Here is a 27787-nt window from a genome sequence, read left to right as displayed (position 1 = left end):
TCGTTTAAATAACCTGAAACCTATGCCAACCAAGCCCACTGAGCGAAAAAGAGAGACGAGGGTTGGTCGTCAGTCCTGTGAGAGAGAGCCAATAGAATTGTGTGGATGAGAAAGTGAAAGTCAAAGCACTCGCGAATTATATGTGAATGAACCAAATCGATAGAGAATGTGATATTCTATATCGAGTACCTAAGGTATCTTGCTTTTAGGCTAGTATCTAGGTACCTACTAAGTTGTCATTCTTTAGACAATCCGTTGTCTAAGAGAACAATGAATATCATCCGATACGTACCTACCTTACTCGATCAAAGGACGCCAAGTCTTTGTTCCTGTTCCTGCGTCAGGCGGGCTCTTAGCGCAACGGGCCTCGGGTAGTACCTGCAGCCTCCCACTAGACCCCTGGAGTTACACGACTGACATACCTAAGGTAGGTACAGTGAGGTGCTCAGATCAGCCACTCACAGGCTACAATGAGTGACATGCCCCAATATTCAGTCTCAGGTACCTGCCGTAAAAGGCAACACCACCATGCGCGCTGTCTCTTCTTTTTTCCCCCTCATAGAGACAAGACAATAGCCGGGACCTGAGAGGTCAGCAAAGAAGAGGCTGATCGCTATTTGAAGGAATATCACCCTTTGACGTCAAAAGGGACCTGGCATTTTTCGGTAAAGTATATGCAAGATTGACTCTTGAGTTCGGGCGAGAGACCAACACATCCATTCTCCAAGATTGCGCTCTATTGCACTATGGCCCAGTAGGGCTTGGCTTGGCTTGGCTTGGCCTGCTGTTGTTGTAAGTGGGCGGCTAATTAACCTGAGCTCTCAAATCTATCAACTCAACTCGTTAGTTTGTCTCTACTAACAGCTGTCATTTGCCCAAGCTGGCGATCATTTCAAAGGAGAGCAGAAGAAACAAGTCGCACCACAAAACCATGTGGTATCGTCTTGTTTTACCTTTTCGCTCCAAGGTTGCATCTGCTATTTATCTTCGATAGCTGTTTCAACACAAAACCCTATATCCATGCCTTTCAAACATCTTGTTCCTGTCACAAAACGCTCAAGCCATCAAGCAGCCTCCGTATCAGGTCCCGTTGCCCCCCGGCCCATCCATATTGGGCATGGTGTTTTTCTTGTTGTCCGCGGGTTGGTGGTGATTGAAGCAAACCACGATGGGCGTTTTAAATTAAAGAAATATCAGAAGCATTAGGGGGCCCCTGTCCTTGTTACCCCCGGGAACAGAACCACTGCAGGGCCAGACTGCTTCTGCATGATGCTCCGTTTGGACCAGCCTATCACGGCCTTGAATCCCGTCCCCATTTGCCAGGGAAGGAAGGGTCGAGTTTTTGAAGGTTCCATCCATTGCTGCTGCTTCCCGAGAGACGAGAGAGACAGAGAGCCCTTCCTTCCTTGGGCTTGGCGTGGCCCAGTCTCTCGCTGCCTCTACTAGTACTTACATGAATGTGCCCCCTTCTCGACGACTTCATCTTTTGATCTTCCCTCACACACCTCTTCGCTCGTCCTTGTTGTCGTCCCTGCTATCCTAGAGAATCGTCCTTTTATCGATACTCGTTCCGTTCTTTAACAACAACAACACCAGTCGTTTATACTCTGATCCTAGTTTTATCTGGTATTCACTCACTCGCTTACCGCTCAACGCAAAACCGCCTTCTCCACCATCATCGGTATACCCTGTTTGTGGCTCTCCTCCCTGTCTGCCAGATCGGACTCGTATAAGCCAACCAAGCTCAACTTCAACTTCGACTTCATCGAATTCAAGCCTTTTTGCTCGTCTGACAAGATGCTTTTCCGAACCATCGCTTCCATCGCTTTCCTGGCTTGTGCCAGCAACGTTGCTGCTGAGCCCCAGCCCTACAAGCTGGTCAAGGCACCCGTTGAGGGTCTTAGCCTCGCTCGCCGTTCTACTCCCGGATACCAGCCTGATCAGTCAGTCTGTGGTGGCGGCGGTGACACTTGCGCTGAGGCTTGTGGTGCTGGTTACGAGTCTTGCCCTTCTGAGGATGAATCTACCCACTGTTTCAACCCTACCGTTAAACAGTCTTGCTGCTTTGACGGCACTGGAAGTATGTACATCTAGACTCATTCATCTATGAGTCTTTTTCCTAGAGTAGACCGAATACTAACTATCTCTTTAGACTCTTGCGATGAAGGTTACTACTGCTCTCATGACACCAAGGCTCAGACCTGGTGTTGCCCTGAATCTATGGATCTTGCTCAGTGTGCCAAGGCGTACGGCGTTAAGGACGGCCTCAAGACCGAGAAGCTCATGACCTCCACCGCTGCTCCCACCGTTGCTACTACCACTGCTGCTCCTACCATCACCTCCGCCCTAGAGACCACTTCAACAACCGTCTACATCACCAGTACCTCTCTTGCCAGCCCTGAGCCTGCTACCACCACCAAGTCTGCTGTCGCTAAGACCACGACCAAGGCTGCTAAGACCACCATTGTTGCCCCTAGCTCTGGCTACAGCACGGCTTGGAGTGGTTCCAACAGCACCATCGCCACTGCCGCGCCTACTCAGCCATCTGAGTCTGCTCCCGGCTCTGTTGAGCCTTCCACCATTAGCAGTGGTGCTTCCCTCACCGGCGTGAGCGCCATGCTCCTCGCTGCTGCTGGCTTCTTCGCCCTTCTCTAAGTCGCATACTTCCCCGTGGAAACACTGGTTTTCGCGAGATACCACCCAAAATGACGCTCATGCGTCGTCGCGAATAATGACTCAATGATGAAGAAAGCAACGAAAGGCTTTATGCGTGGAACACGCCAAGTAAGAGGTGGATTGAAAACAAAACACGTGGTGCAATGTCGAGCTGCATTAATCTTCTGATGAAATACCCCCTTTTTCGATATCCCCCATTCTGTTTACGTCTTCAACCGGAGTTGATCGGCTTGGTTTTTTGGTTGGCTAGGAAAAGAGCCTGAGGAGGACGAGTTGAAACGAAATGAGAAACGCTCAGCGCTTGGAACATACATTCTTACAATCGGTATTCGGTTTTCGTATACCTTATTACACCTTAAACTTATTTACCATTCGTCACGTTGCGAGAGCTTAGTCTCCGCCTCGTATACTTGACATTATTAATTGCCCTGGTAGACAATTTTACTCGACATTGCACACAATTCAACCTAAACATTCTATACAATGAAGAGGAACAGTGGCGCCTATTTGTGAAATTGTCGTAACAAATGTGAGTCGTTGAAAATAGCAAGTATGCAAGTCTCATATATCCATTCTTCTCGATGCGCCATGCGCGAATGAGCTGCAGCTAACTTGATAGATCCTGGACTGTGGTACTGCTGTTTTGTGTTAGGGACTGGATGATTTGTTGACGGTCTACGGAGTAGCATAGCTCAATAGTAGCTCATGTCCATGTCCTAGGTTGTATTGATTTACGCACATCACATCTGGAGATCTGTCTCCATAGACCATCAATAAGGATATTGTAACACCTTATGCAATGACATTTGAGGCGGAAGGTCAAGGTCGAATTGGGACTCCAGGCAACGAAGTTGTAAATTCTCCTACAAGACTCTCAAGTCCTGCGACGCCGCAATGTCATGCATGGGTTGAGTAGTATTACGTGATAATGCACCACCAAGTTTGGGAATCACCGTCAGCTGTGAGTGATGTCACATGTGACCGGGAGCGAAATCCCATGACATGTTGCCCACCAAGGAACACATAACACACAAGGTCGTAGTCCTGGTACGATACGAGTACTGCTGTGGAAATCTGGACGGCATCAATGGCGCAAAACGAAAGGGTATGATTTATCTCGACAGCTAAATACGATGCGTGTTATAGGCAGCGTAAAAGGAACCACGAAAGGGCTTCTCCCATCTGATCTGACTCCAACATTGTATGGTCTCATATGCGTTTAGATATTCCTGCTCTTGAGTTGTTCTGTCGTAGAGGTTTGTCTATTCGAAGTGGTGATTTGGACACTTAGTTGCCAACGGCCTCGGGGACCTTGTTGGCATCGTAGCCGCATTTCTCCTTGAGCTCCTCAACCAGCTCAACGTACTTGGCCTGAGCGGCATCGGGGGTGAGCTTCTCCTCCTCGGCAGCCTTCTTCCAGGCGTTGTACTTGGCCTTGCCCTGAAAGCGGTGTTAGTTCGTCGTAGGCAAGCAATATAGGCTTCTCAACTTTCCTTGAGGTCGAACATGCCGGGGGCGGTAGCAGCGGAGAAGTCCTCACCGTTGGCGACCTTGTAGAGTCCTGAGAACGTTAGCTGAGAGGTCGAAGATATGGATCAGAGAGATTCTACCGTAGAGCCTGAGAAGATCGTCGGTGTTGGGCTTAGAGGTAAGCTTCTTGGAGTCTTCGACGGCCTTCTGGAAAGATTCAGACATGGTGGGCGTGGATATGAGAAAGTTGTTGAAGTTATTGGAAGAATCAAGTTTGGAGAAGAGAGTAAGAAAGAGAAGAGCTGTTGGGGTGTTTGTTGAGGAACTTAACTTGGCTTCTCCTGTCGTGCGGGTTATAGCGGGGTCATGGGATTCGATGGAGGGGCTTAGGGGCCAAGGTGCGCTGAGTGACGTCGTGATCTGCGATTGGTTACTTTGGGGGGGACCTTCTCTACCTTCCTTAAGTGAGATGAGAAGGGGATCTGCCGAGGGAAGGAAGGAGCTGGATACAGCTTAATTGAGACTGAATGGATGGTAAAGAGAGGCACGTGGGTCTATAGGTAGTCTAATTCTTGGAGATATATCATTTATTATGGTAGAGGTATAACGAAAGATTACAGACAATGCTTTGCTAATACTTCCTAAGGTACCTATACATCAAAATCGGATGCAAAGCATGAGCACAAGCAAGCTTCGAGAGCTCCCCACCTCGGGGCCTGAGACTGAACAAGAGACCAGAACAGAATAGATAGGCCACATGAATAACACCAGCTGAAGCTACGATAGCCTCAAATCAGATATTGCAGTATCCGGCGAGCCTGAAACATAGGCCGTTCCGGAACATCTTTTCGTTACACAGCCTTGAACTCGTCATAGGCGAGCTTAGTATTGCTCCAAGACCATCGGGAGCGGAACAATCATGCTCGCTCGGCTTTAAACTTTCACAGCTCACATGTCTCTCCGACGTTATCTACACGTTACATGAGCTACTCAATTTTGATAAAGAGTGCCACAAACCTCCAAGAAATAACCATCAAGCTCACTTCACATCAATTGAGCAATCATGACAAAGACCGTCGTCGTATTAGGCGGTAGCCTAGGCGGTATGGCCGTCACCCACCAACTACTCAAGTACACGCGACCTCGTGAGCAAGATCTCAAAGTTATACTGGTCTCAAAGGTACTCACTCAACAAATTCTGTTCTCTTTACGCCATTGATACTGACAAGCTTACAGAGCAGCCATTTTTACTGGAACCTAGCTTCTGTTCGCGCCATTGTCCCTGGCGTTATAAACGATGATGAGATTTTTGCGCCTATCAAGCCAGGCCTGGACCAGTATCCTGCCGGCAGCGTTGAGTTCATTGTCGGCACCGCTTCCGGCGTTGATCATACGGCCCGTACTGTAACAGTCGATACGGATGCCGGTGCTGACCAGAAGACCGTGCTCAAATATGATCATCTTGTCATTGCTACCGGTGCCGAAACCGTTGATCCCTCACTCCCTTGGAAAGCTTCCGGCTCGCACGAAGAGCTCGTGGAAAGCCTTCACAGCACAGCTGAAAAGGTTGAAAAGGCTACGCATATTGTTGTCGCCGGTGCCGGAGCCACAGGCGTTGAACTCGCGGGCGAGATTCAGTATGCTTATCCCTCGACTACCGTTCTACTCATCTCAGCTGAGGACAAAGTTGTCGCAGGCGACCAGATCGCTGGCAGTGTTGAGTCTGAGCTGAAGCGCCTTGGCGTTGAGATCCGTGCTGGTGTACGATCCGAGGACACGACGGAACTACCGGACGGCAAGACGTTGGTGAAGCTATCCAATGGAGAGGAGTTGGTGACAGATTTATTCCTCGCGACGATGGGATTGAAGCCAAATTCTGGGTTCCTGCCCAAGGAGTGGCTCACCAAGCAGGGCTACGTTGACGTGGACGATGAGATGCGCGTTAAGAATGTAGAGGGCGTATGGGCAGTTGGAGACGTCGTATCCAAGCCTCGCGCCGCATTCTTGATCACGGAGGCTCAGGCTGCCGGCGTCTTCAAGAACATTGACCTGGTACTCAAAGGCAAGGAACCACAGCCTGTGAGTGGTCCTCGAGTCGATGCTTTTCTATGCGCCACAGGTCGGAGTCGCGGAGCTGGGCGCCTAGGCAAAGTCCCGATGCCATCGCTTGCGGTATGGGCCGTCAAGGGTCGTACATTAGGTCTCGAACGTACCAAGAAGTACGTCAACGGAAGTATGTGGTGATTGAAAATATGTGTAGTGCAATGCCTTATATCCTATTCAAGAAAGCGCCATGATATTCCTACAAAGAAAAAGCAACATACCCACACCCATAACCTAATTAGTTCGCCTATCCTCTCTTCTCGTCTTCAATCTCCCGCCTGATCTGCTCAAGAACTTGCTCTCGTGTTCTCAAGTGGTTCTCTAGACCCTCAACCTGCTCCCGGACTGTCTGGAGATCTTCCTGTATGCTCTTGAGACTTCCTCCAGCCGCGCTCTTACCAGTTCCCTCTTCCAATTCCCGAAGTTCTCGTCGCTTGTATTCGAGCAATTGATCGAGTTCCTTCTTAACAAGTGCAGGCTTAGAATCGCGTTTGCCACCTTTCCGACGTTCCGCAATCTCCTCCACCTTCTTTATCTTATCCTCGAGGTCCTGGAGCTTGCGCTTCAGTCGAACCTCTTCCCAGTCCTCCGTCTTTTCCGTCGAGAAATCCGTGCCCGAGCTCTTGAAGCCGCTTCGACCCAGGCGCGTTAGGTATTGATCGCCAAACTTAGCCTTGCGGCCGGTGCTCGTGGTATCGTCGGCCTTGGTGGCCCATCGCGAGTTAGCGCCTGTTCGCTGATTGTCGACTTGATAATCAATCTGGTTGCGCTCAAAGCTCGATCGAAGCGAGGCCGGAACGGTACGGGGAATTCGGAAGCCCTCGTGTCGGTAGTTGAGGATATGTAGGAATGCGAGACAAGCATCCTTGTTGATAGTCGATTGCGCCGAGGGGTTGATTAGATTCCAGGCGGATCGGACATCAGTATCGGGAACGTCAAGGGATTCGTAAAGATCACTGAGCGCATGGACTATAGTCGTTAGTTTTATTTTCCGAACATCGGGCTGCCATAGACATACAATCCACCTCGCCGCGCATATCTCGGTTCTCCTGGTAGATCTGCTCGTATTTGGCCTTGTCCGCAGGCTTCATGTACCACTCGAATCCGTCTTTGAGCCCCAGGTCTTCCGAGTCGTCCTCAACCTGCTCGAACTGTACTGACTTTCCGGTGATAGCTTGGCCAGCCTGCACGAGATGAGCCTTGGACTCAGGGACAAGCCAGTCGGGCAATGTTGTCGGCACATCCGCGTATTCCTGAAATTCGTAAGTTACAAAGCCAAAGAACCTCTGAGCTACCGTGCCATACTCCGTTGAGGATATCAAAGATAATGCGCATGGCAACGCAAAACTCCTCGAAATCAAGGTTTCCATCATTATCCACGTCCGCAAGATCCCACACTCGTTCTAGCTGATCATCTCGGAGGCCACTGTTCTTCAGAACAGGAGCGGCTTGTTCACCTGTAAGGAACTTGCCGCCTCCTGTTCGTGTAGAGAAGATATTCCAGTACGTCTCAATTTCCTGCGCCTCGATCTTGGGAGCCATGGTCACGTCTGGGGGGCTATGGGCTGCCGCGTGGAGTTATTGTTCGAAGTCGAGGGGAAAAATAAAAGGGCGCTCTAATTAAACCGGATTAGAGAAAGATAGAGGCAATCGTTTTGGCGGCGACCGCAGAGGATATTGAATTAGCGGAAAGGCAAAGATGGAGGTTCTATGGTCAAGATTAGAGTGAGCTGGAGGTTGAATGACGAAGGCAGCTCTCCAGCCACGCTGGGACAGGCCTGCATTTCCCCTGATGCATCTGCGGCCCCCGCTTAGCCAATATCCAAATTAGCGCATAATCTTACTGGTAAGAAAGAAAGTTTGCTGATCAGTGAGAGAGGATAGAGCATGTAAGTCATTGGCATCACTTATTCAATTTACTCTTGTTCCAGCAAGACTTGACGATATGTCACTCTTGACAGAGCGATGCTCAAGATGCATCTGAGCCACTCGTGAGTTTATGGAACAGGATCCATTACCATCACCACTCTCCAAGCCCAGCCTGTGATCGAAGCTGTAGTTCGCCAAGGGCATGTACTGTCCAAGTTACTGCTGGTCGTGAATATGGTAGTTCATCATGAACTTGCGCTTTATAGTAGGAGGAGGATAATTTGCATGTTTTAGTTAGTAGCTAATAGTTGAGTCCTTTAACCATCATCTGGTAGCCCAGGCATACTTGTACATACGCTAAAACAAGAAGAGGTTCACCGAGAGTCACTGGCCAACAGCCACAGTCCAGGCTTTGAGTGGTTGAGCCCCACTGCCAAATGAGGAAGGGACCTGGAGAGAACCCCCATAAACTCAGCTCTCAATGGCTGATTCACAAGGTTGTGGGCCTGCAGTAGCGGGTAGAGGGGTACGGGTGCCACACCCGATAACTTTTTGGAGGGGCAAATGCTAAAGAAGGCGCGAAACAAATGACCCTTTAAATTAATCCTTTCTTCAGACCGCTTGACCCTGTTCCTTATATATATATGTATACTCTCTGTCTGTTTGGAGAACATCGCGAACTGCTTCTTCTCAATAGCCCAGACTCTTCTGCCATTTGAATCACCATGTCTACAACAACTACCACCACAACCCAGCCTATCACGGCCGAATCTATGCTCCGTCTCTTCCCGGACATCGACACCAGCTCAGAGCCTCTCTCCGGTCATGACGAGGAGCAAATCCGTCTTATGGATGAGGTCTGCATCGTCCTCGACGAGAACGACAAGCCAATCGGTACCGCCAGCAAGAAGATCTGTAAGGGAAACTGCACCACTATTCAATACTCTCTACTAACTTGGACTACAAGGCCATCTCATGACCAACATCGATAAGGGCCTCCTCCACCGCGCCTTTTCCGTTTTCCTCTTCAACGACAAGAACGAGCTCCTCCTTCAGCAGCGCGCAACCGAAAAGATCACCTTCCCCGATATGTGGACAAACACTTGCTGCTCCCATCCTCTCCACATCCCTACCGAGACTGGCGCTACCCTCGAAGACTCTATCGCCGGTGTCAAGCGAGCTGCTCAACGCAAGCTTGAGCACGAGTTGGGTATCAAGAAGGAGCAGGTTCCCTTTGAGGATTTCCATTTCCTCACCCGAATCCACTACAAGGCCCCCAGCGACGGCAAGTGGGGTGAGCACGAGAGTATGTACATCCGATATCATTAAATGTTACAGTATCTAATGGCCGGCGCAGTTGACTACATCCTCTTCATCAAGGCCAACGTCGATCTCGACATCAACAAGAACGAGGTCAGAGATACACAATACGTCACTCCTGAGAAGCTCAAGCAACAATTCGACGACCCCAGCCTGGTTTTCACACCTTGGTTCAAGCTCATTTGCAACTCCATGCTCTTTGAGTGGTGGCAGAACCTCGATTCCGGCTTGAATAAGTACATGAACGAGCAGGAGATTCGACGCATGTAACGGCATATGGAGAACGAGTCAAGGAGAGAAAATGCCCAAAACGAAAGGAGAAGCAGTGTAAGTGCCAGACCCAGACTTGGCATACGATGCATTGGGTTTTGCAGTCAGTCAATCAATCAGCCTAGATATCCGTTGTTAGATCTTGCTGCGTTAATGTTTACGAGCAACTGAGCCACATTCAATTTGAGACCGTTTCACTACCAAATTCACCCATCAAGATGGAGTATATCATGACCAACACGGCCAATCGGCGTTTCAAACTTACTCAGTACGGCCGGGCCGTGTTGGACATGGTTATCTTGAACCGACCTCCCGTGTACGAGCCAATGACACAGGATCATGATGCTTCGGTTCTCCGCATCATCCGGCATGACATACCGGTGGTGAGTCTTATCAAATGACACTGTACTGACAAAAGATTAGTGAGTCCTGGCGCCGTCGCAAGCCGTGGCCATCCACCAACACACAACATGCATGATGCTCTTTGACAACGCCTACTACGACCATTTCAGATTGGGGTCCTGCGACTGCATCCAACTGGAACATCGGGGCCAATGACGGGCTTCCTTGGCTTCTCAAATCAAGGGTTTTCAATCTCTCCGCACTCAGCTGCTGGTGGCTTGAGCCTTGACTTGGCTATGTCACTGCACCTGACATTATATCCTTGCACGGAACCCGCGACTTCTGTGCTTCAGTTCGACTGTATTCTATCTAGTCTATAACTGCACAATTGATTGGAGTATCTCGGGACCCGGACTTCACAATCTGCTTTGGCCGTGCAACGACAGCGTCACCCCCACGGTGTCGCAGCTGATCATGTGGTCTATGATCGTCGTCTTGTCAGCAAACACTGTGCTACTATCTCGCCTCAATTCCAGACTCGCTACTCACTGTCTCAGAATGGATCCCGAAGCTAGTCAATACCCCACGATGGGAGCTGTCATGCATCATCTGGCCAATGGAGTCTTGGTTCCCACCTAGAGGCGCTCCGTATCTATGCTGCCCATCTCGAGGCCCACACTGCGTAACTAGGACTCGCCCTACTTAATACCCCGAACATTTCCTATCTCTCAGCTCCTCTTTGTTCCTCACCTGTCAACTCAGTCACCCACATCTCTTCCACAGACACTTACTTTGCTGAAGCCCTCCCCCTTGACCAGATAACAGCTGCTGGCCACTAACAGGACCCTCAGTCAGGATATCTTGCTAAGCCCTCTCCCAGAGGAGGCTGCTTTGAAGAATAGCCAACTCGGCGTCTTGCTATTGCTGCTACCACGTGCTGCTTGCTGCACTCAACTTCTTTGCACAGTTGACGGTCGTTGACTATTGTGCTGAAACCTTGAAACACTCCCACTTGACAAGACTTCTATCCATTCTCGTGAACTTTCGAAAGGCTTGACCGCTTCGTCGACGAACTTTGTTCGATACATCCCCCTTCTACTAAGCCGTGATCTCGAGCCTGGCCCGCTCAAGTACCACCTTGATGTCGGTTGAAGTTCGAACCAGCCTTAATTGTCTCCGTCATCCCTCGAGGTTTACGTCCGTTTGCAGAACTCAACTATCACGAGTTCACACGGGCGATAATTGTCAGAATATACAATGTGAGTCTGGATGCTTGGGCAACGAACTTATCATGCTTAATACGCGATGGCGCCCCTTTCATGACCAGGAAGGGGCCCTTAGGTACAGCGAATAAATCCAGTACCGGTTAGACTGCCATCATGGAGATCAGCAAGAATAGTAAAAGTGGTATCCATGGCTCTGGGACGTTGGCCAAGTGGCGGCGACGCTCCCTCATACCATCTACCTGGGAAACCTCTGTTCGTTTCGTTAATGTGAACGAGTCTGCGGCAGCTGGTAGTGCGCTGGCCCAGGCCTTTGCAACCGATGCCATGAGTCAGTATGTACTCGACGGTGACGACATGGCAGATTATTCGGATGAACAAAAGTGGAAGCTTCATGTCGACTATATGACCTATATGGTTGCAGCGCACTGCTACAAGGGAATGGTGACAACCATCGGGTCGGACTATGATGCTGTAGCCCTTTGGTACGTGAACCACGACTATAACCGCAATCTGATTTAACAGTATTCCAGGCTTGCTCCGGGTCAGCAGATGGACGACTGGTGGACTAGCCTTCGCAGTGGTATGTGGAAGCTATACTATCAACTGTCAGCTGAAGGACGGAGACGATACTACAATGAGATGATCCCTGTTCTGGACCAGACCAAGGAAGAGGTCATGGGCGAAAGGAACCAGGATTGCTATTATCTCGTCTACATCGGTACCAAGCCTAATGCCCAAGGCAGAGGTTATGCCGGAAAACTGATCCGCGATATGGTCGCCAAGGTACTGCAGTTGATGAGCTTTTGTCCTGCCTTCCACCACTAGAGAAAACTAACAGGAGCCAGGCCGATGCCGAACAGCGTCCCATGTATCTCGAGTCCAGCACCGAACATAACAACGGCTACTACGCCAAGTTCGGTTTCGAGGTCAAACGTGACGTCGTCTTTGAGGGAGGCTCCGAGCCCATCACGATGTGGATCATGGTTCGCGAGCCTCAGAAGACTCGCCCCGCTTGCAGCTCTGTTATCGTTTCTGCCGTCAGCAACGCAGTCAAGTTCTAGGGAGACGAGCCTCTGATCCTTCCAAATGTCGACACAGGGTCGGAGGCTGAAGTCGAAGAGGTTGAGGATATCCAGAACCTCATCCATGAGCAAGAAGATTGGAACAAATGTGTTGTGATGTGAGTTCTGGTTGCGCGAGAATTTGCGTTAGTTGTACACCGAGTTCGTTGACTCTTTTCATTCTTTTGGGCATCGGCATCTTTTGATGATATGAAGCAGATATGGTTCTGGCCATTTCGTGTTGCCAACACATGTCGACAGTCTCTACCGCAATAGCTGTCTATCTCTTCTGTTTTTGCAGTGCGCCAACTAGCTCGAGTCATTCATTAGAGAGAAATAACCGATATAAGATTGTCATTCCTTCATAAGCTGGTCCCTCCTGTAACCGTAAACACCGTGCACCTAGCTTTTGTTGTTTGTATTCCGTGTAAATTGCCCTTCTCGCAGTCCATCCCTCGTAAACTCAATTCTGATGTTAGTATTCGAGGATTGCCCATGTCTCGTCATCAACTGTGGTGTAGATAAGACCCTGGCCAAGCAATTCGTCAGCAGCGGTGAGAGCGTCCCGCACTGACATGCCAGTAGAGTTGGTGATGACGTTGAGATGGACACCTTCATTGCCACCAGGGGTGTCGTTCATGAAGTTGAACATCTTCTTGGCAAGCCCACTGCAGCCAGCGAGCTTAGTAGGCGCCTGGCCAGCGTTGCCGCCTCCATTGTCATTGTAGCCACCACCATCCACGAACATGCTATCTCCGTCTCCATTGGCGCCACCTTGACCACCGAGAGGGCCCTTGGTAAAATAGAGATGAACGTATGTAGCCTCGAGCATGTGATAGTTGACCTCGTTGTAATCCGCCACAGGCCTAATAACATGAGCTCCGACATGGCGCTTGTTGTTGAAGGACTTGAGACGACCCCAAATACGAACGTGAGACTCCAGCTCGAAACCGGGATCAGCATCGTCCTGCTTGTCGACGTCGATCCACTTCTTGACCTCAATCATACCGGTTCCGTCGTCGATGTTGAGGGTGATATTTGTAGGTTGAGGTTGGATCTTGCGAATCTGTCCGACGAATGTGATCTGTGTCACAGGGGAACCGTCGATTTTGAAGTCTGCGCCAGCGTATGCCTCTTCGGCGTCGAGGATCTGCTTGATTGTGACAGGCCGCAAGGATTCGTCCTGGTATGACTAGTAGATATGAGAAACAGTGGTAAATATCGGTTGAAGAGAGTGTGATGTACCTTGCCGCCGGCGCCGCCTTGACTGCCCTGTTGTGAACCACCAGCGAAGAAGCCGCCAGAATCGTCACCCCCTTGGGCGCCATAGCTTGTTTTTGTGAATCCAGAGTAAGCAGCTTTGAAGAAGAGTCAGAATTGCAGAAAATGGGTGTCTTGTAGCGTACTTACACATTATTGTGGTTGTGTGATGTTTGAGTTGGGCTAGACAGAGCTCACGGTAAGGACGTGAAGATCAAGAGACGCGTTAAAACGCGCCTGAGTTTAATGGGTTCCATGATGCCCCGCCTTGGCTGTGTGGGGCATTGGCTTTTCCTTAGTCATCGATGTTATGGGATAGCAGGCACGTGCTTGGGAATTATATACCTACCTACCTTATCCATCAACTCATGCGGAAGCAACATATGCTTTGTTCTATGATAGTAGCACAAAGAAGAAGTTGATACAGAGTGTCCCCTTGTTGATTCCCGGTTGCTGTCTCTGTCAGCCCGAGATATCCTTGGACCTCTCCCAATACGGTAGGCGATCATGCATCTGCCGACTCCCTACCAAATAGCCATGTTCCATCTAGACACGCGGCAATGACTTGGATGGAAATCTATGGCATCACTTAGAATATGCCACAGCTTTCCGAAGCTTCTCCGCCGGCTTTTCCTGTGTTGGCATCACATCATTTGATATATAAAAATGATCACCGTGACTAGCAACGGGTACGGATAGGTTAGTAGCTTGAACCTCGGCAGGAACTGTGGAGCTGCTGCCAATCGATCCCCGGCTTCGGCGTTGGCCCCCGTGTTTCTCCAGGTTTCCTTCCTTCCAAGGTACTTGCCGCAATCACACCCTACATCGTTCGGCCATCGGCCACTGTATCCGTCCGTAGTTGCTTCTGACATCAACAACTTTCTCCTCTTATTTTATTGCTTCCATCACGGAACCAATCTCGATAATCACCTTTTTGCCCTCCTCTTTGGTTCATCGCCTTTTGCATAGCGTTTGCTTCGTCTCGTTCTAAACTTTGTATAATCAATCACCAGTGGCATCATGGCAAAGCCACAGACCGCGAATCTGCCCCTGATACCGCTCGCGCGAGGCACCATCCTTCTTCCCGGCCTCGTCCAGCGAATCCCAGTATCTTCGAACCGTCCCGATATTCCTGCTCTGCTCGCTCATGTTTACGAGCAGGCTGCTACAAAGGGCCCTGATACGCGTATCGACAGTATTCCCATCGCATGCGTCCCAATTTCGTCCCCTCTGATCAGTGGCAATGGCCAGCGACTCATTGGCGATGCTGAAGATATAGACCCCGCTGAGATCGAGAACGTCCTTCCCGGCTCCGCTAAGAAGAATGACCTGTTCACATTTGGTGTTGCCGCCAAGATCATTGGCATTGATGGGAGAGGAACAGGCGAGTTTGCGCTGCGCGTCGAAGGCACAACCCGTGTCCGGATTGACTCCTTCACCCGCGAACGCCCCTATTTCGAAGCCAAGGTGACATATTTCCACGAAGACTGTAGGCTATTCCATGTAACCGCTTGCCCATCATCTGTAGTTGACTGTTGTTCCAGACAATGCTACCGACAAACAGACGCAAGACCTGTTTGCTCTCCTAAAAACCCGTTCTCGAGAACTCGTCACGATCCTCAGGATTTCCTCCTTGCTTCCTCGAACCCGCGATGGCCCGGTTCTTTCACCAGTCCTTACAAGGCGACTTGAAATGCTAATCATGAGGAAAGAGCTCAACGAGGCTGGTCTACTTGCCGACTTTATGGCTAATTTGGTTGAGAGCACACATGAGGAGAAACTCGAGGTCCTTGCTGCTCTGGATGTCAAGGTGCGCCTGACCAAGGTCATTGAGTTACTGGAGCGTCAGGTTGGCGGTATCAAGAACAATTTTAAGATCACGACCTTCACTACTATGCCCGTCCAGATCTTGGATCGATTAAACGAAACCAACCAAAACCGCAAGCCAGGTTCGCTACCACAAATCCCTGGTATGGCATTTGTTCCGCCCAATGGACAGATGCCAGGTGGACATGATCAAAACGATGACCAGGAGGCCAATGAGCTTGATGAATTGAAGCGCAAACTATCCAACGCTAAACTTCCCGCTGATGCTGCCAAGACAGTCGATAGGGAGATGAGACGTCTTCAGAAGATGCAACCCATGAACCAAGAATATCAAGTGACACGCAATTGGCTCGAAACGCTAGCCGAAATCCCCTGGACAGTTACCACGGATGACCGCCTCGGCCCTGATACTCTAAACCGGGCGAGGAAGCAACTTGACGATGATCATTATGGACTGGATAATGTCAAGAAGAGGCTCATCGAATATCTAGCTGTCCTCAGGCTTAAGCAATCGATTAATGATGAGGTGGAGGAGAAGATCAAGAAGGCACAAGAGGAATTGGGACAGGCCGCCACATCCAACGAGAAAGAGAAAGGAACAGCCGAGGAAGGCTCAGAGATTGAGGGAAGCGCAAAGCCTGAGATGGCTAAGCTTGACATCCTCAAGTCTCAGCGTATGGTGGACAAGTCTCCTATCATGCTCCTTGCTGGTCCCCCTGGTGTAGGAAAGACCAGTCTCGCGCGATCGGTGGCTACAGCTCTTGGCCGCAAGTTTCACCGTATCTCGCTTGGGGGTGTGAGAGACGAGGCCGAGATTCGGGGACATCGAAGGACCTATGTCGCGGCAATGCCAGGTCTCATTGTGCAGGGTCTCAGGAAGGTCGGCGTTGCCAATCCTGTTTTCCTGCTTGATGAGATTGACAAGATCGGGCAAGCCAGCATTCATGGCGATCCTTCAGCTGCCATGTTGGAAGTCCTAGACCCGGAGCAAAACTACAACTTTCAGGATCACTATGTGGGCATGCCGATTGATCTCTCCAAAATTCTTTTCATTGCCACGGCCAATAGCCTGGACACTATCCCCGCCCCTCTGCTTGACCGAATGGAGACTATCTATATTCCTGGCTACACAACACTCGAGAAGCGACACATTGCTATGCAGCACCTGGTCCCCAAGCAGATCAGGGTTAACGGATTGGCCGAGTCTCAGGTTGCATTCAACCAGGAAGTTGTTTCCAAAATCATCGAGTGTTACACTCGAGAGTCTGGGGTTCGCAACCTGGAGCGTGAAATTGGCTCTGTTTGCCGTGCTAAAGCTGTCGAGTATGCCGAAGCCAAAGATGGGGGTCACATAGATGATTACCGTTCTGATCTCAGTGTGGAAGATATTGAGAACATCCTAGGCATTGAGAAGTTTGAAGAAGAGATTGCTGAGAAGACGAGCCGCCCCGGTATCGTGACGGGCTTGGTTGCTTATAGTTCCGGCGGTAACGGAAGCATCCTGTTTATTGAGGTTGCCGATATGCCCGGCAACGGGCGGGTTCAGCTCACAGGAAAACTCGGCGATGTGCTGAAGGAGAGTGTTGAGGTTGCCTTGACCTGGGTCAAAGCACATGCTTTCGAGCTAGGCCTCACTCCAGAGCCCACTACGGATATCATGAAAGAGCGTAGCATCCATGTGCACTGTCCATCGGGCGCTATTCCCAAGGACGGTCCCAGCAGTGGAATTGGCCAGGCGATCGCACTCATCTCCTTGTTCTCGGGGAAGCCGGTACCACCAACAATGGCAATGACGGTATGTCATTAACTCGCTGTGGACTTGAGATGACTCAGTATGCTAATATCATTGTGTGAAACAGGGCGAGATTTCTCTCCGGGGCAGAGTTACAGCCGTCGGAGGTATCAAGGAGAAACTCATCGGCGCCCTCCGAGCTGGCGTCAAGACTGTGTTACTTCCGGCACAGAACCGCAAGGATGTCAAAGATCTTCCGCAGGAGGTCAAAGATGGACTCGAGATCCTTCACGTCAGGTAGGCTACCCCTTACTCAAAGCAATCTCTTTGTGGCACGCTCAACCCTGCTGCCTATGCCCCGACGACAGGATTATGGTTTCACTGACACATGTCTTGGATAGCCATATCTGGGAGGCGATTCGTCTTGTCTGGCCAGACTCACATTGGGCAGAGGACACTAACTACCGAGGCATCGAGAGTCGACTCTAATGCTATGGACAAGTTGTGTCGGCTGTGTAATCACCTGCGAACAACGTCTTGCCGGTATACATCAGCCTTCTCTGCATCTTTGAAACGATCTGTGGCGACTTATTCGACCGCATCGCAAGTCTTCCCCCCCCCCCCCCCCCCCCCCCGCGGTGGGTGTGGCCTATCTATCCTTACCGAGATGGCCCAAACCAGCCCTCTTTGCGACGCATCTATCCGGGTCACCAAACGGCTCTTCGTCTCACAAAACCTCCCTCTCCCGTGATTCCACGTTCTCCTTGCTGGCGGTTCTAGCCATCGCGCCCTTGCGCACACGCATACTTGCTTCTGTTCGAGACAGCTGGAAAGGCCTGACCGTGGCGCCCGCTGAATTTGCATCCCTTGCACCATGGCGATGATGCATCATGCACTTTCTTCTCATATAAAGTCAAGGCCTGTACCAGACTGGAACGGTAAACGTAACGTCACAGGAAGCCAAGCGAGTCTGTGGACTTTACCGTGCTACACCAAACCGGACTCGGTCAGGGGGTGCTGAAGACGGCACCCGATTTGAGATATGTCTTGTGGCTCATCTGTTGCTATCTTCCGAAAGTCGTTGTGGACGATACTTGCACATGAGAAATCAGTGCGCCTTCGGCAGGCGATTCCCGAGCTAGAGGGTCGATTCCAATGAGCAGAACTTTGTCATTTATGATCGGCGAAAGGAGTCTTGAAATCGGCGTTCATTATTGTCTCGGTTTGCTTCCTCATCTAGCATCTTTCAACTCAGACTCCATGCCTACACTTAGTACAGTATGTAGATCCAGATATCTTTAGCGTGTCAAAATCTTCTTAACTTATCCCTCGCTGTCTTGGTTTCACATGTCTTAACACAAGTTGTCTTGTCAAGAATCTCCAACGAATCCAAAGTTTTGTAACGATACCCAAGATATATTTCGTGAAATAATAGAAATTTCATAACCCCAAGGTCAATAAGATCTCAGTCCAATTGATGACCACTAGTCTCAGAGAGAGAAGCCGGCAAGTAGCGTAAGGCTCGGCTCCGAATGTGAAGCATTCGCCTAATTAAACTGTGTTCAGCCATCGCTCTATTACTGCCTCATCGCTCATCGTGGCAACTTTGGCACATGGCTGCTTTAGCTGCCCAAGCCCTCGGTGACTGGAGGGAGGGAGAGACATCTACAGAAACAAGCCTTGACGCCACATTCTCAAATTGCCAGCAAGCTGAAGGGACTCTGGTCGTCCAAATTCAGAGGCACAGGATCAACAGCTTGACACTAGGGAAAAGTGAGCTGAAGCTGGCGCCTCGCCATTATAAGCCTTGCTCCACTGTTGGCCAGGCAGCCGATCGTGGAAACCAATACCGGCTGAAGCTATCCCCTGATTGTAGTTCCGCTTGTTTGACCATGGCTTTCAAGGTCAAGCATCAAGGATTGTTTTATTCTCCAGCTTACAGGGTCAATCACCTCGACCACAGTGCTGTTCTCGATCTATGATGTACAATGTGTCATGGCCTCGGGGTCCGCGAACAGGAGTGGGCTGAATTGCTTTTTCCACGTCGTTAGAAGATTCGATAGCGGCACGACGCCCCTCCCTTGGGTGGCGACGTAGATGTTCCAACGAGGCGGTAAACGATAGCCAGTTCACCTAGGTTCTCATCAACGATCAGATCATGATCAACAAGCAATCTAAAGCGCAGTACCCCCTTTTTTGGTTCCTGAATGTCTTTGATGGACAAGAGCTGAGAAATTATCCTGTATCGGAGTAAGGAGCAATAAGACGGCCTTCATTTTCATCTCGCGGCACATACCCTCAGACTGATTAAGATGCATGAGTTCCAGTACAAATCAGGTACCGGCAATACTCTCTGAGACAATAAGCCACCTCAACACTTCAGCACGCGGTAGTGGGCCTTTACGAAAATCAATTCGCGTGGCCATCTTTGCGAGTTCTGAGATCAGCCGAAAGCTCAAGAGATGGAGCCGGTACCGCAAAGCGTTGCACCAGGTGCTCCACGTCGAGAGTCTTACAATGGCCTGCTATCAACCACCGCCTATTGTTGTCTTGGTTATGTCTGTCACAGTGATAGTCATTGCCGATGGGAGCAGATGAGAAACCATGGGGCAGTTACCCGCGTGTAATGGGTTGGCACAACCTACACGCACACGGCCGCGTCCCAGGCCTTCGGGCTCGTGGTCATCAGGTCCCCCGTGTTGTACAATACAAGTCTTGGGAATCCTCCCTCTGTGGTACAGTATGCGTCGCCAGAGATCGATGGCAAGTGGCCCAGCATGTTACAAAACCGTTGGCTGGGCAAGGCCGACAACCCCTAGTTTGGCACTATGTGCAGTTGCATTTCTTGGGTGTCGTAAGGCATGTATCCTTTGGAGGGACATGTCCCACGAAATTGCGAATCTGCATCAAGTCATATTGAATTTCCACTCGAAAGAAGGTACCGTTCTCGGGATGGATAGGAGGATTTACGCCTGGTAGCCCACATTAGGGGTGAGTATGAGACGCAGATAAGTTGAGGTCTCGTGAGATGTCCGAGACAGACTGGAGATCCTGTCGATCCTTGAGGAAACTGAGCACCTTGAATCCTCCCATGTCTTATTGCTAGTACGGAGTAGTATCTTGCCATTGCTCAGTGGATATTGGATACCATCGTCTATGCTGATATGCCTTCTCATGGGTCATCCTCTCCACCGCTCACAAGCTATCGATTCTACAGGGTGTCAAGCAACATGGGCTGGCATATGGCGCAACATAGCGCTGTCTGTGGGATGTGACGTACGGTATTGGCGACCTGACGGGCTAGCAGATATGAGATAGTGCCGGCCTAGTCTGAATTTGAAGCTTGATCCTCAGGCTTCATAATAATCCATGACATCGTGTTGTCATATCATATTCTTCAAGGCCTCAAGCAACAGGCCAGTCGCAGAAACCTACGCAAAACTAGCGCTGCCCCTATCAGAGCACGACGGCACCAGCCGTCGTGGTCAAGGCTGATAACGGGCCGAACACTCTGTTCAACGAGAGCTCTAGCTTGAGCAAGCCATGTCGAAACTGATAAACATCACATCGTGAGCGTAAGCAATAACATCGACGCCGATAAAGATCATTTTGACCCTGTCGGGTATGCTTTCGCCATGCTAATCGTCTCTCAAGAAGCCCGGATCCCTGGTCGCCAGGGTCTGGTGAGATGAATGGTACCCATGGATGATCGTACAGTAGCTAGCAGCCAGCCTTTTGGAACTTCATCCTCACAATGGAGTCGGCTCGGCTCTGCCCAAAGTGTCAAACGGCCGTGCCAGGGAGAGGGGCCCGCTCAAGCTGCCGGGCACATAATCGAATCTTGGTTGAGGGTTTCAAGCATTAGTGAGATGAGGTAGACGGATCCAAGAAATGGAAGGCTCATTGACACTGATGGTGTTTACAGTCCCGTCATTAGCTACCATTTTGCGGGGATGGGGCACCAATAAAACGCAAGTGTGTGAGAAAAGCCACAACAGCTCTCATTGAGCTGCAGTGTCTTGGATCCATGGGCAAAACAGACTGTGGTCGCGACTCTTGGAGTCGTACGATGGACCACATCAAGTTGGTTATAGCCACAATAGCGCTCCCACGAGCTGCATGAAAAGTTACTTTTTTTTATTGGTGCCGTACTGAAGGCGTTGGAGATAGACTTTGACGGTTATCAAGCCCGTGGCTCAGGCCCATAAGTAGCAGGTCGATAGTTTGGCATGCTGCGGCCGGCCCAAGAGGGTAATTCGATGACAAGCGACATCTCCTGGTGCTGTAATCGATACTGTAAAAGTCTGCCCTTGGAGTGTGGTCAATGTCGTAACTGCCTTGTCCCGTAACTACTGCACTGTGATTATGGCCGCTGATGAGGTTGGTTTGCATGCTCATGTGGAGAAGCGGACGGGGGTCCACTGCCATGTGTCCGTCCCCTACCCGAAGTGTCCACGAGCTTCCTTCCCAAGAGGCGTGTAACATTACAGGGACTGGCCTTGCTTCATCCTGGTAGATACCCTAAAGTCGGGAGAGCCAGCATGAGGACTGTGCCATCGCTGTCAAATCCCCATGTACGCTGAACGCCACACCGAAGTAGTCTGAATAGGACATGGTTGGCTGGTTGTGACCTCAAGGTTGTCGGAAAATTCTCAGAGTCAAGTTGAAAATGTTGGGGATGAGCAGGCACGGGATTGGAGGCCTTTGGTAGCAGCATTGGCAACCTGAAATAAGATGATGGCTACTCCGTAAGGTCTGGTCTCGTGCTAAATCTCCGCTTTACGGCATTCTGAAATAAAAGACCCTAGTGGTAGCAGCCGGTACGAGCGATGATACTGTCCGATACATGATCTGCAGTGTCATCATCGCAAGCAAGGATCAGGCTGGCGGTACGGATTAGCTGGTGCTTGTGCATTACTGGGCGGTTGCTAATTTCCGCACGTTGCTGAACCTGACCGTTGGCTTGGAGGGTCAACTGATAGGATGCGGACGTATCTCTCTGAAGGGACCAACGAGAGGTCAGGCTCATGGCTCTTTGGTGATTTAGTTATGGTTAGGGTTCCTTGCTTCTGGCTGGGTGATGCAAGGCGTGTGCGTTTCCATATTTCCCCGCCTGATCAGGCAAGCGGGCGGGTTGATTGATTGATTTGTTCTCTGCAAGGTCGTAAGCCGTTTTTCTTTGGCACTGCCGATCCGATCAGACGCTAATCTTATGGCATCACTCAGTCTCAACCTTGGTGAAGGATGTAGATGGCATGATCAATCTAGAGAGACATTCCGGTGGTGCTAGAAAAGAGAGAAAAGCTCCGAGTTGGCAATTACAACATGGAAGGCCTGGACCCCCCCACCTACCTTAGGTACCTCGTATTTGATATCTATTGTGTTGGATGTATTGGCGCCTCCCGTCTCGTCCCGTCTGCTCCTTCCCGGACAACCTTGGTAGGTACCTACCTTACCCAGGAAATAACCAAGAGAGCACCTAGAGCACTTCCCGCGGAAGCAAGGAAACTTGTGGTGTTAACCTACTACCTACGGTACCAAGATTAAGTGATCTAAAAGGCATCCGAAAGATACGACATAGGTACACTACTTAGGTAAACTTATGTGACTGAGTCTTTGTATCACATCACCTGGAAAAGAAGTCCTGCTCTTTCTGTCAATGTCTGTTGTCTCATGAAGTAAAGTGATAAGCCATAGCAGATCACATTGTGATGTTATCTGTCTTGAGTTTCAGCTCTATCTGGTATTCACATCCACCCCTGTCTATATTATCATATTCGCTATTGTCCACTTGCGATATGCTTCGCAATGTATGTACGTGATATTACTCTTTATGTGGATCTGTATAGTTCACCACTAGTTAGGGCTGTGTTTAATCGCAGATCGATATATGCCCGAGCGCCTCATGTCTTTTCCCAGAGGTCTTATTTGTCCCTTGAAGCGTGTCGCTCTGATGAGATCTGACGATCTCATGCTGTGTACCCAGCATATTTACACACACATCTCGCATCCGACGCCTCTTTTGATGTGCAAGTTGTCGCACCGAGACTCGAGGAGAATTTGTCTCTAGTAAATGCAGTGTAGGGTAGCATTGCGGCCTGCACCTGCAGAAACGAACACAATCCCTGTTAAGGAACATACATACAGTGCATAACAAAGTCAGGCTATCTATTATCCAATGACGGGGTGCCCGTCTTGTCGTCCCTCTGCGGTGGAGCTGTCCTGTTTGATCGAAATGCCCTCATCCCTCGCAGCTTTGGTGGTGGACTTCCGACTCATTGGGCAGAACCAAAGACATGGCTTGGCAGGTTAAGTGCCCATGCTCAAAGGTAGCTGAACCGTATTATTTGGACGCTCTAGACCTTTTATTTTGCCACGATGGAGCATTTCCTTAGCAGATGTCTTACATCGGTGTGCCACACACGCCCACCATGTCCGACAACATCCGCGTCATGAAACTCCCAAAGTTGAAGGACAGAAGCAGAGCTTGCATTGCATTACCTTGCTAGCTTGCCTTGCCTTGCCTTGCATCGCATCGCGTTGCGCCCTTTCTTCCGCCTCCGTCCCAATGGTCACACACTGACTTGCTTTTCCTGTCTGAGATTCACGCGGGAAGCACCGCTAGTCAAATGTGATAACCTTTGCGTCGGTAGGGGGCGTCACAACTCGAAGGGATGAACCGCCATGCTCTGTACCGAGAACGTGGATTTGAGGCGCTGGTCTCCCTTTCCAATGCGCTATAACCTTTCATATCCAATCAACGCTTTGAAACTAGAAGCAAACCGAGTCAGAAGAAATGGTACTGCTGCATGCCAACGTCACAGCCAGCACAATTGCCCGATAGTTTGACCAACGCTTCGCTAGCTTATTAACAGCGTCCGTCGCCGCCGCCGATATCCACACCGAACCATCCTGCCGGTAGTGCCACCTTTTTTTTAATACGAATAACCTTCCCGGAGATTTCTTTCAGGAACAGAGCCGAAGTATCGAGTCTGCCCGCACCGGCAATTGGGCAATGGATTTCGCTGAGTGAATGAATCAAGCCAACAGCGAGATACGGTGACTCAGAAGAGGGACGAGTCTGGGTTAGAAAATCCAACGGGTGGGCTCTGCCTCAAATCGGCCAACTCTCACCCATTGCTAAGACTGTTGTTGTGTGGGTGAGACACTTAGGAAGAATCGCAGTGTTGACTATGCTGCTTCAGCTCTTTGCAGTTCAGACCTACGGTGAGGACGTGACTCGTCCCATCAAGCCTGCTAGACATGGCCTAACTAGCAGCCTCCCATGTCTCAATAGTGAGGGCTAGACTCCAGCATATTGACAGGCCCCTACCTACTTGGCTAGGTAGGTACTCTGTCAAAGCTTGGCCGACATACCACACCACCATGATTGTCAGGTCCGACGTGGGGTTAGCAGCTGAACAGGGGGTTGCCAGTAGTGTTGGCCGTTATTCATTCTGTCGGAGCGACTGGAGAAATAAGGAATAAAAACGAGAAACAACCTAGACCTGAGCTTGAAAGCTCCCAAATATAGACATAGCGCCTGTCATCATCCCTAGATACGCCAATGGAAGTTCCGGGGGAAAATTGATGGCGCTGGGCTCCGGAGGAAGTTATTTGACGGCTCCATATGACGATCGTGGCTTGAACCTTGTCCACCAACCAACTTCGTCATTGCCAAACGGTTCTGGTTGTTGTAAGAAATGACTTCTACTGGTAAATGCATAACCGTGAAGCCATATCCCAGCATTCGGTTCGTGGCTTATCAAGAGTTGCCGCCAGGGGTGCCTGAAGGGATGTATCACCTCGTGGTTTTACCACAACGGCACAATTGCTGGTGTCTAACAATTAACAAGCCATTACCAACATGTTCTGGACCACATGGTACTCCCGGTAAGCTGCATGAATGGACAGACAATCACCACAAACTGTGCCTTTTCTTTCCCATTCACCTCCGAAGTATGTATATGTGGCATCAGATGTGTTTGCCACAAGAGTCAAGCCAGATACGATCAAAGTAGTGGTTTTCAGGCGATGCCAGAGTTCTGAAGGAGCTCCCTGTTGTATGTAGTTAAGAAGAAGAGAAGAGGCTTTTGGTCTAGGTATCCCTGCCTCGGGAGCGTTCCTAGGCCCTTGTATGATAGATTACACGAGTTTCGGGGTCTGAGCTGAACAACAACTGCTAGAGCGTTCGTTATTGTCCCCCTTTCCAATATTGCTGTAGATCGATGCAGTTTCAGCTTGGTTTTGATTCATCTCGTGTTGAAATTGAAGACATCAGACATCGATTGTGTGTCATGACTACTGCGGATGAAACCATCTCGGACTGCTCGCGTGCAAATGGATATAACGACAACCACTGCGGTTCTGGACTCCCAGCTAAGTAACGACCGTTCGCCAGTTTCGATGTCTTGCCAGTCTTCTATCCATTCGTTTATTAGCCGGCATTTTGGCCTAGGCCATGGTTGTCATGATCAAGACACTAGGGGTTACCGATAGGGGCCAGACTTTTGGCTCGGGGCATTTTTAGCCAGTTGGGCCAGAGTTGGTCGGACATAACGGTCGCAACTAGGCCTAATACAGACTCGCTTAAAGGCCAAGGGACCTGTCACCAAATATAAATTTCCCTAAGCTTGAATCTCCCCGAACATACGGATACGGATATTCAGTTGGTATCAGAATCAGTATACGGCCATCTAGCCAGGAGAACATACCTCGAGGCGACTAGAAGAACTTTGCCCCGAGTTTTAGCAAGTCATAGCATGTATAGACTGAGCCCCCGTTGCAATATAACTACGCGATCCTCTTCTGTTGTATGGGGGGGGGATGTCAGTACGCCAATTCGACGTATTAATCGAGCTTCCAGAAGCAGTCTGTTGTGCCACACCTTGAGCTAAAATCGTGAGCAAAGGTATTGCAGCCAGTACACTCTCCTCCATATATAATACAACTTTTGTCCTGTTTGTGTGTATTGAGACTGTGCAAACGATTCTCCGTTTTCATCGAGCTTGCATGGTCGTGATGTGACTTTATGGGATGATAACGAGGAGCGGCCGCTCGGAGGAGGAGTGCCGGCGTAGAGGCACGACAACGATGTCGAAAATTAGTGACGGCGGCGGCGGCGTAAAACATCCTTGGAACCGGAGATTTAATGATAGTCGCAGACGTCAACAAGATGCGATAATATGCACTGGAGCCCATAAGCAACAAGGCTCATCCGGTATGTCATGCGCATGCCATGCTTGGCCCGCTTGAGCGACAAGGGTGTATATCTGTCTGGACCGCCATCACCACAAATCAACTCAGCGATCAAAGATCTAGCGCTCACCGAGACGGAAAATTTGTCTGCGTAAGTGTCCACAATGGTACTGTTGCATTCACTAGATAGTACGGATTGCTCCTCTTCCTGGGTGCGCAGTGCAGGGCCCAGATGTATTACTGCGCAATACCTACCTGATATAATTCGGAGTGGTCGGTGGGATCGCACTAGCCAGTACTCCGTAGTCAGCCGTTTATTAAAGGCTGCAGTAGTCGACGGCAGCCAGGCAAGGTCATGAAAACTTGATCAGATGCCATACCATACAACTCGAGTCAGTTTCGAAGCGACTCCACGCAAAATCTGGAAAGGAAGACATGGCACCATGAAGACCAGACGACCGAGGCAGCCAGGTTCGGATGTTTCTCTTCACGTTGTAGCTTTGAAATCAAGGCCGCCCAGATCTTTCTAACCTGACACTATACGCCTTGCAGTGACAGCCGCATAGTGGGGGGGACGGAACTGCTAGTAGAGGGAGCCTGAGGGGCTGCTTGCACTCCGAAGATGATGTGAAGCCGGAGTGAACATATTTAATCATCATAAAAACCCGGCCCTGACTTTGTTGATAGGCAAGTGCATCTGGATCATTTGTGAAGGCCAATCCCTGTACCTATCATCGAAGCCGCCTACTCCGTAAATGTGAGTAGAACAAATGTATAGCACCGTATAGTAGAGATCTGAGGGTCCCTCGTCACGGGCTGGGCTGCCACCCTAGCCACCTTATCGACTCGGGATGTTCCTAATAGCACTGGCACGAAGTCTTGGAACCTGCGATGCGTCATCAACGATCCCCTGGATCATGTGCTCGGTTGCAGAAGAAAAGGATGCCCCCACAAGATAGTGGGAGCCGATGCGGCGTATCGTCTTGTGTCGCTCAGCATGCTGTGATCCGGCGAGCGAGTCTCGAGTCGAAAACGTAGTGTTGAAGAACCAGGGGACAGGGATAATACGTGATACAATTGACTGGGGCTAAACCTTGCACCCCGACACCAGATCTCACGGCATTGCGCCTGTATTTCTCGGCATGCTGTAACGTCAGTATTTCGATGCACTATTTATTGGGAGGCAAAATAAGGTAAGAACAATGTCTGTAGCTACCTTACACATGAAGAGATCGCGATAACAAACAAAACTTAGGAAAAGTCAATCGCCGCTGGCCATGGTGGGAGTTGACCTGGCCTAACTTAGTAGGAAGGTTCCTTCCAATCTAAGTTGGAGGTAAGCACGACCTCGAAAAGTGACTGGGTTCGCTGTTAGCAAACCCCAGGGCAACTGCCATGGATGCAATTACCTATTGTAGAGAACAATGACAAGG

General features: G+C 50.1%; 8 protein-coding genes across 8 annotated transcripts; 5 read left to right on the top strand and 3 right to left on the bottom strand.

The window, feature by feature from the left end:
- Window positions 1-1797: 1797 nt before the first annotated feature.
- Window positions 1798-2655, top strand: J7337_004461 (uncharacterized protein; the record flags this gene model as incomplete). The annotated part of the gene is made up of 2 exons (XM_044822155.1): window positions 1798-2080; window positions 2153-2655. 2 exons carry the CDS (start codon window positions 1798-1800, stop codon window positions 2653-2655), a joined length of 786 nt encoding a protein of 261 aa, XP_044683488.1.
- Window positions 2656-3963: 1308 nt separating this feature from the next.
- J7337_004460 (uncharacterized protein) lies at window positions 3964-4371 on the bottom strand (the record flags this gene model as incomplete). The annotated part of the gene is made up of 2 exons (XM_044822154.1): window positions 3964-4116; window positions 4246-4371. The coding sequence occupies 2 exons, from the start codon at window positions 4369-4371 to the stop codon at window positions 3964-3966; spliced, it is 279 nt and encodes a 92-aa protein (XP_044683487.1).
- An 838-nt stretch (window positions 4372-5209) lies between these two features.
- Window positions 5210-6390, top strand: J7337_004459 (uncharacterized protein; the record flags this gene model as incomplete). The annotated part of the gene is made up of 2 exons (XM_044822153.1): window positions 5210-5326; window positions 5383-6390. The coding sequence occupies 2 exons, from the start codon at window positions 5210-5212 to the stop codon at window positions 6388-6390; spliced, it is 1125 nt and encodes a 374-aa protein (XP_044683486.1).
- Window positions 6391-6496: 106 nt separating this feature from the next.
- On the bottom strand, window positions 6497-7791 carry END3 (endocytosis defective- protein; the record flags this gene model as incomplete). Its single annotated transcript, XM_044822152.1, has 3 exons — window positions 6497-7218; window positions 7268-7502; window positions 7555-7791. The coding sequence occupies 3 exons, from the start codon at window positions 7789-7791 to the stop codon at window positions 6497-6499; spliced, it is 1194 nt and encodes a 397-aa protein (XP_044683485.1).
- Window positions 7792-8843: 1052 nt separating this feature from the next.
- IDI1 (isopentenyl-diphosphate delta-isomerase idi1) lies at window positions 8844-9708 on the top strand (the record flags this gene model as incomplete). Its single annotated transcript, XM_044822151.1, has 3 exons — window positions 8844-9033; window positions 9086-9424; window positions 9476-9708. 3 exons carry the CDS (start codon window positions 8844-8846, stop codon window positions 9706-9708), a joined length of 762 nt encoding a protein of 253 aa, XP_044683484.1.
- A 1721-nt stretch (window positions 9709-11429) lies between these two features.
- J7337_004456 (uncharacterized protein) lies at window positions 11430-12337 on the top strand (the record flags this gene model as incomplete). Its single annotated transcript, XM_044822150.1, has 3 exons — window positions 11430-11758; window positions 11807-12059; window positions 12122-12337. 3 exons carry the CDS (start codon window positions 11430-11432, stop codon window positions 12335-12337), a joined length of 798 nt encoding a protein of 265 aa, XP_044683483.1.
- Window positions 12338-12812: 475 nt separating this feature from the next.
- Window positions 12813-13751, bottom strand: J7337_004455 (uncharacterized protein; the record flags this gene model as incomplete). Its single annotated transcript, XM_044822149.1, has 3 exons — window positions 12813-13529; window positions 13583-13695; window positions 13748-13751. 3 exons carry the CDS (start codon window positions 13749-13751, stop codon window positions 12813-12815), a joined length of 834 nt encoding a protein of 277 aa, XP_044683482.1.
- Window positions 13752-14617: 866 nt separating this feature from the next.
- J7337_004454 (uncharacterized protein) lies at window positions 14618-17457 on the top strand (the record flags this gene model as incomplete). The annotated part of the gene is made up of 3 exons (XM_044822148.1): window positions 14618-15086; window positions 15142-17219; window positions 17284-17457. 3 exons carry the CDS (start codon window positions 14618-14620, stop codon window positions 17455-17457), a joined length of 2721 nt encoding a protein of 906 aa, XP_044683481.1.
- Window positions 17458-27787: the final 10330 nt, after the last annotated feature.

The sequence above is a fragment of the Fusarium musae genome, chromosome 3, assembly GCF_019915245.1.
Source record: "Fusarium musae strain F31 chromosome 3, whole genome shotgun sequence".
NCBI lineage: Eukaryota > Fungi > Ascomycota > Sordariomycetes > Hypocreales > Nectriaceae > Fusarium > Fusarium musae.
Note: the sequence above shows the minus strand (reverse complement) of the source record. Positions and strands in the feature narration are given on the sequence as shown.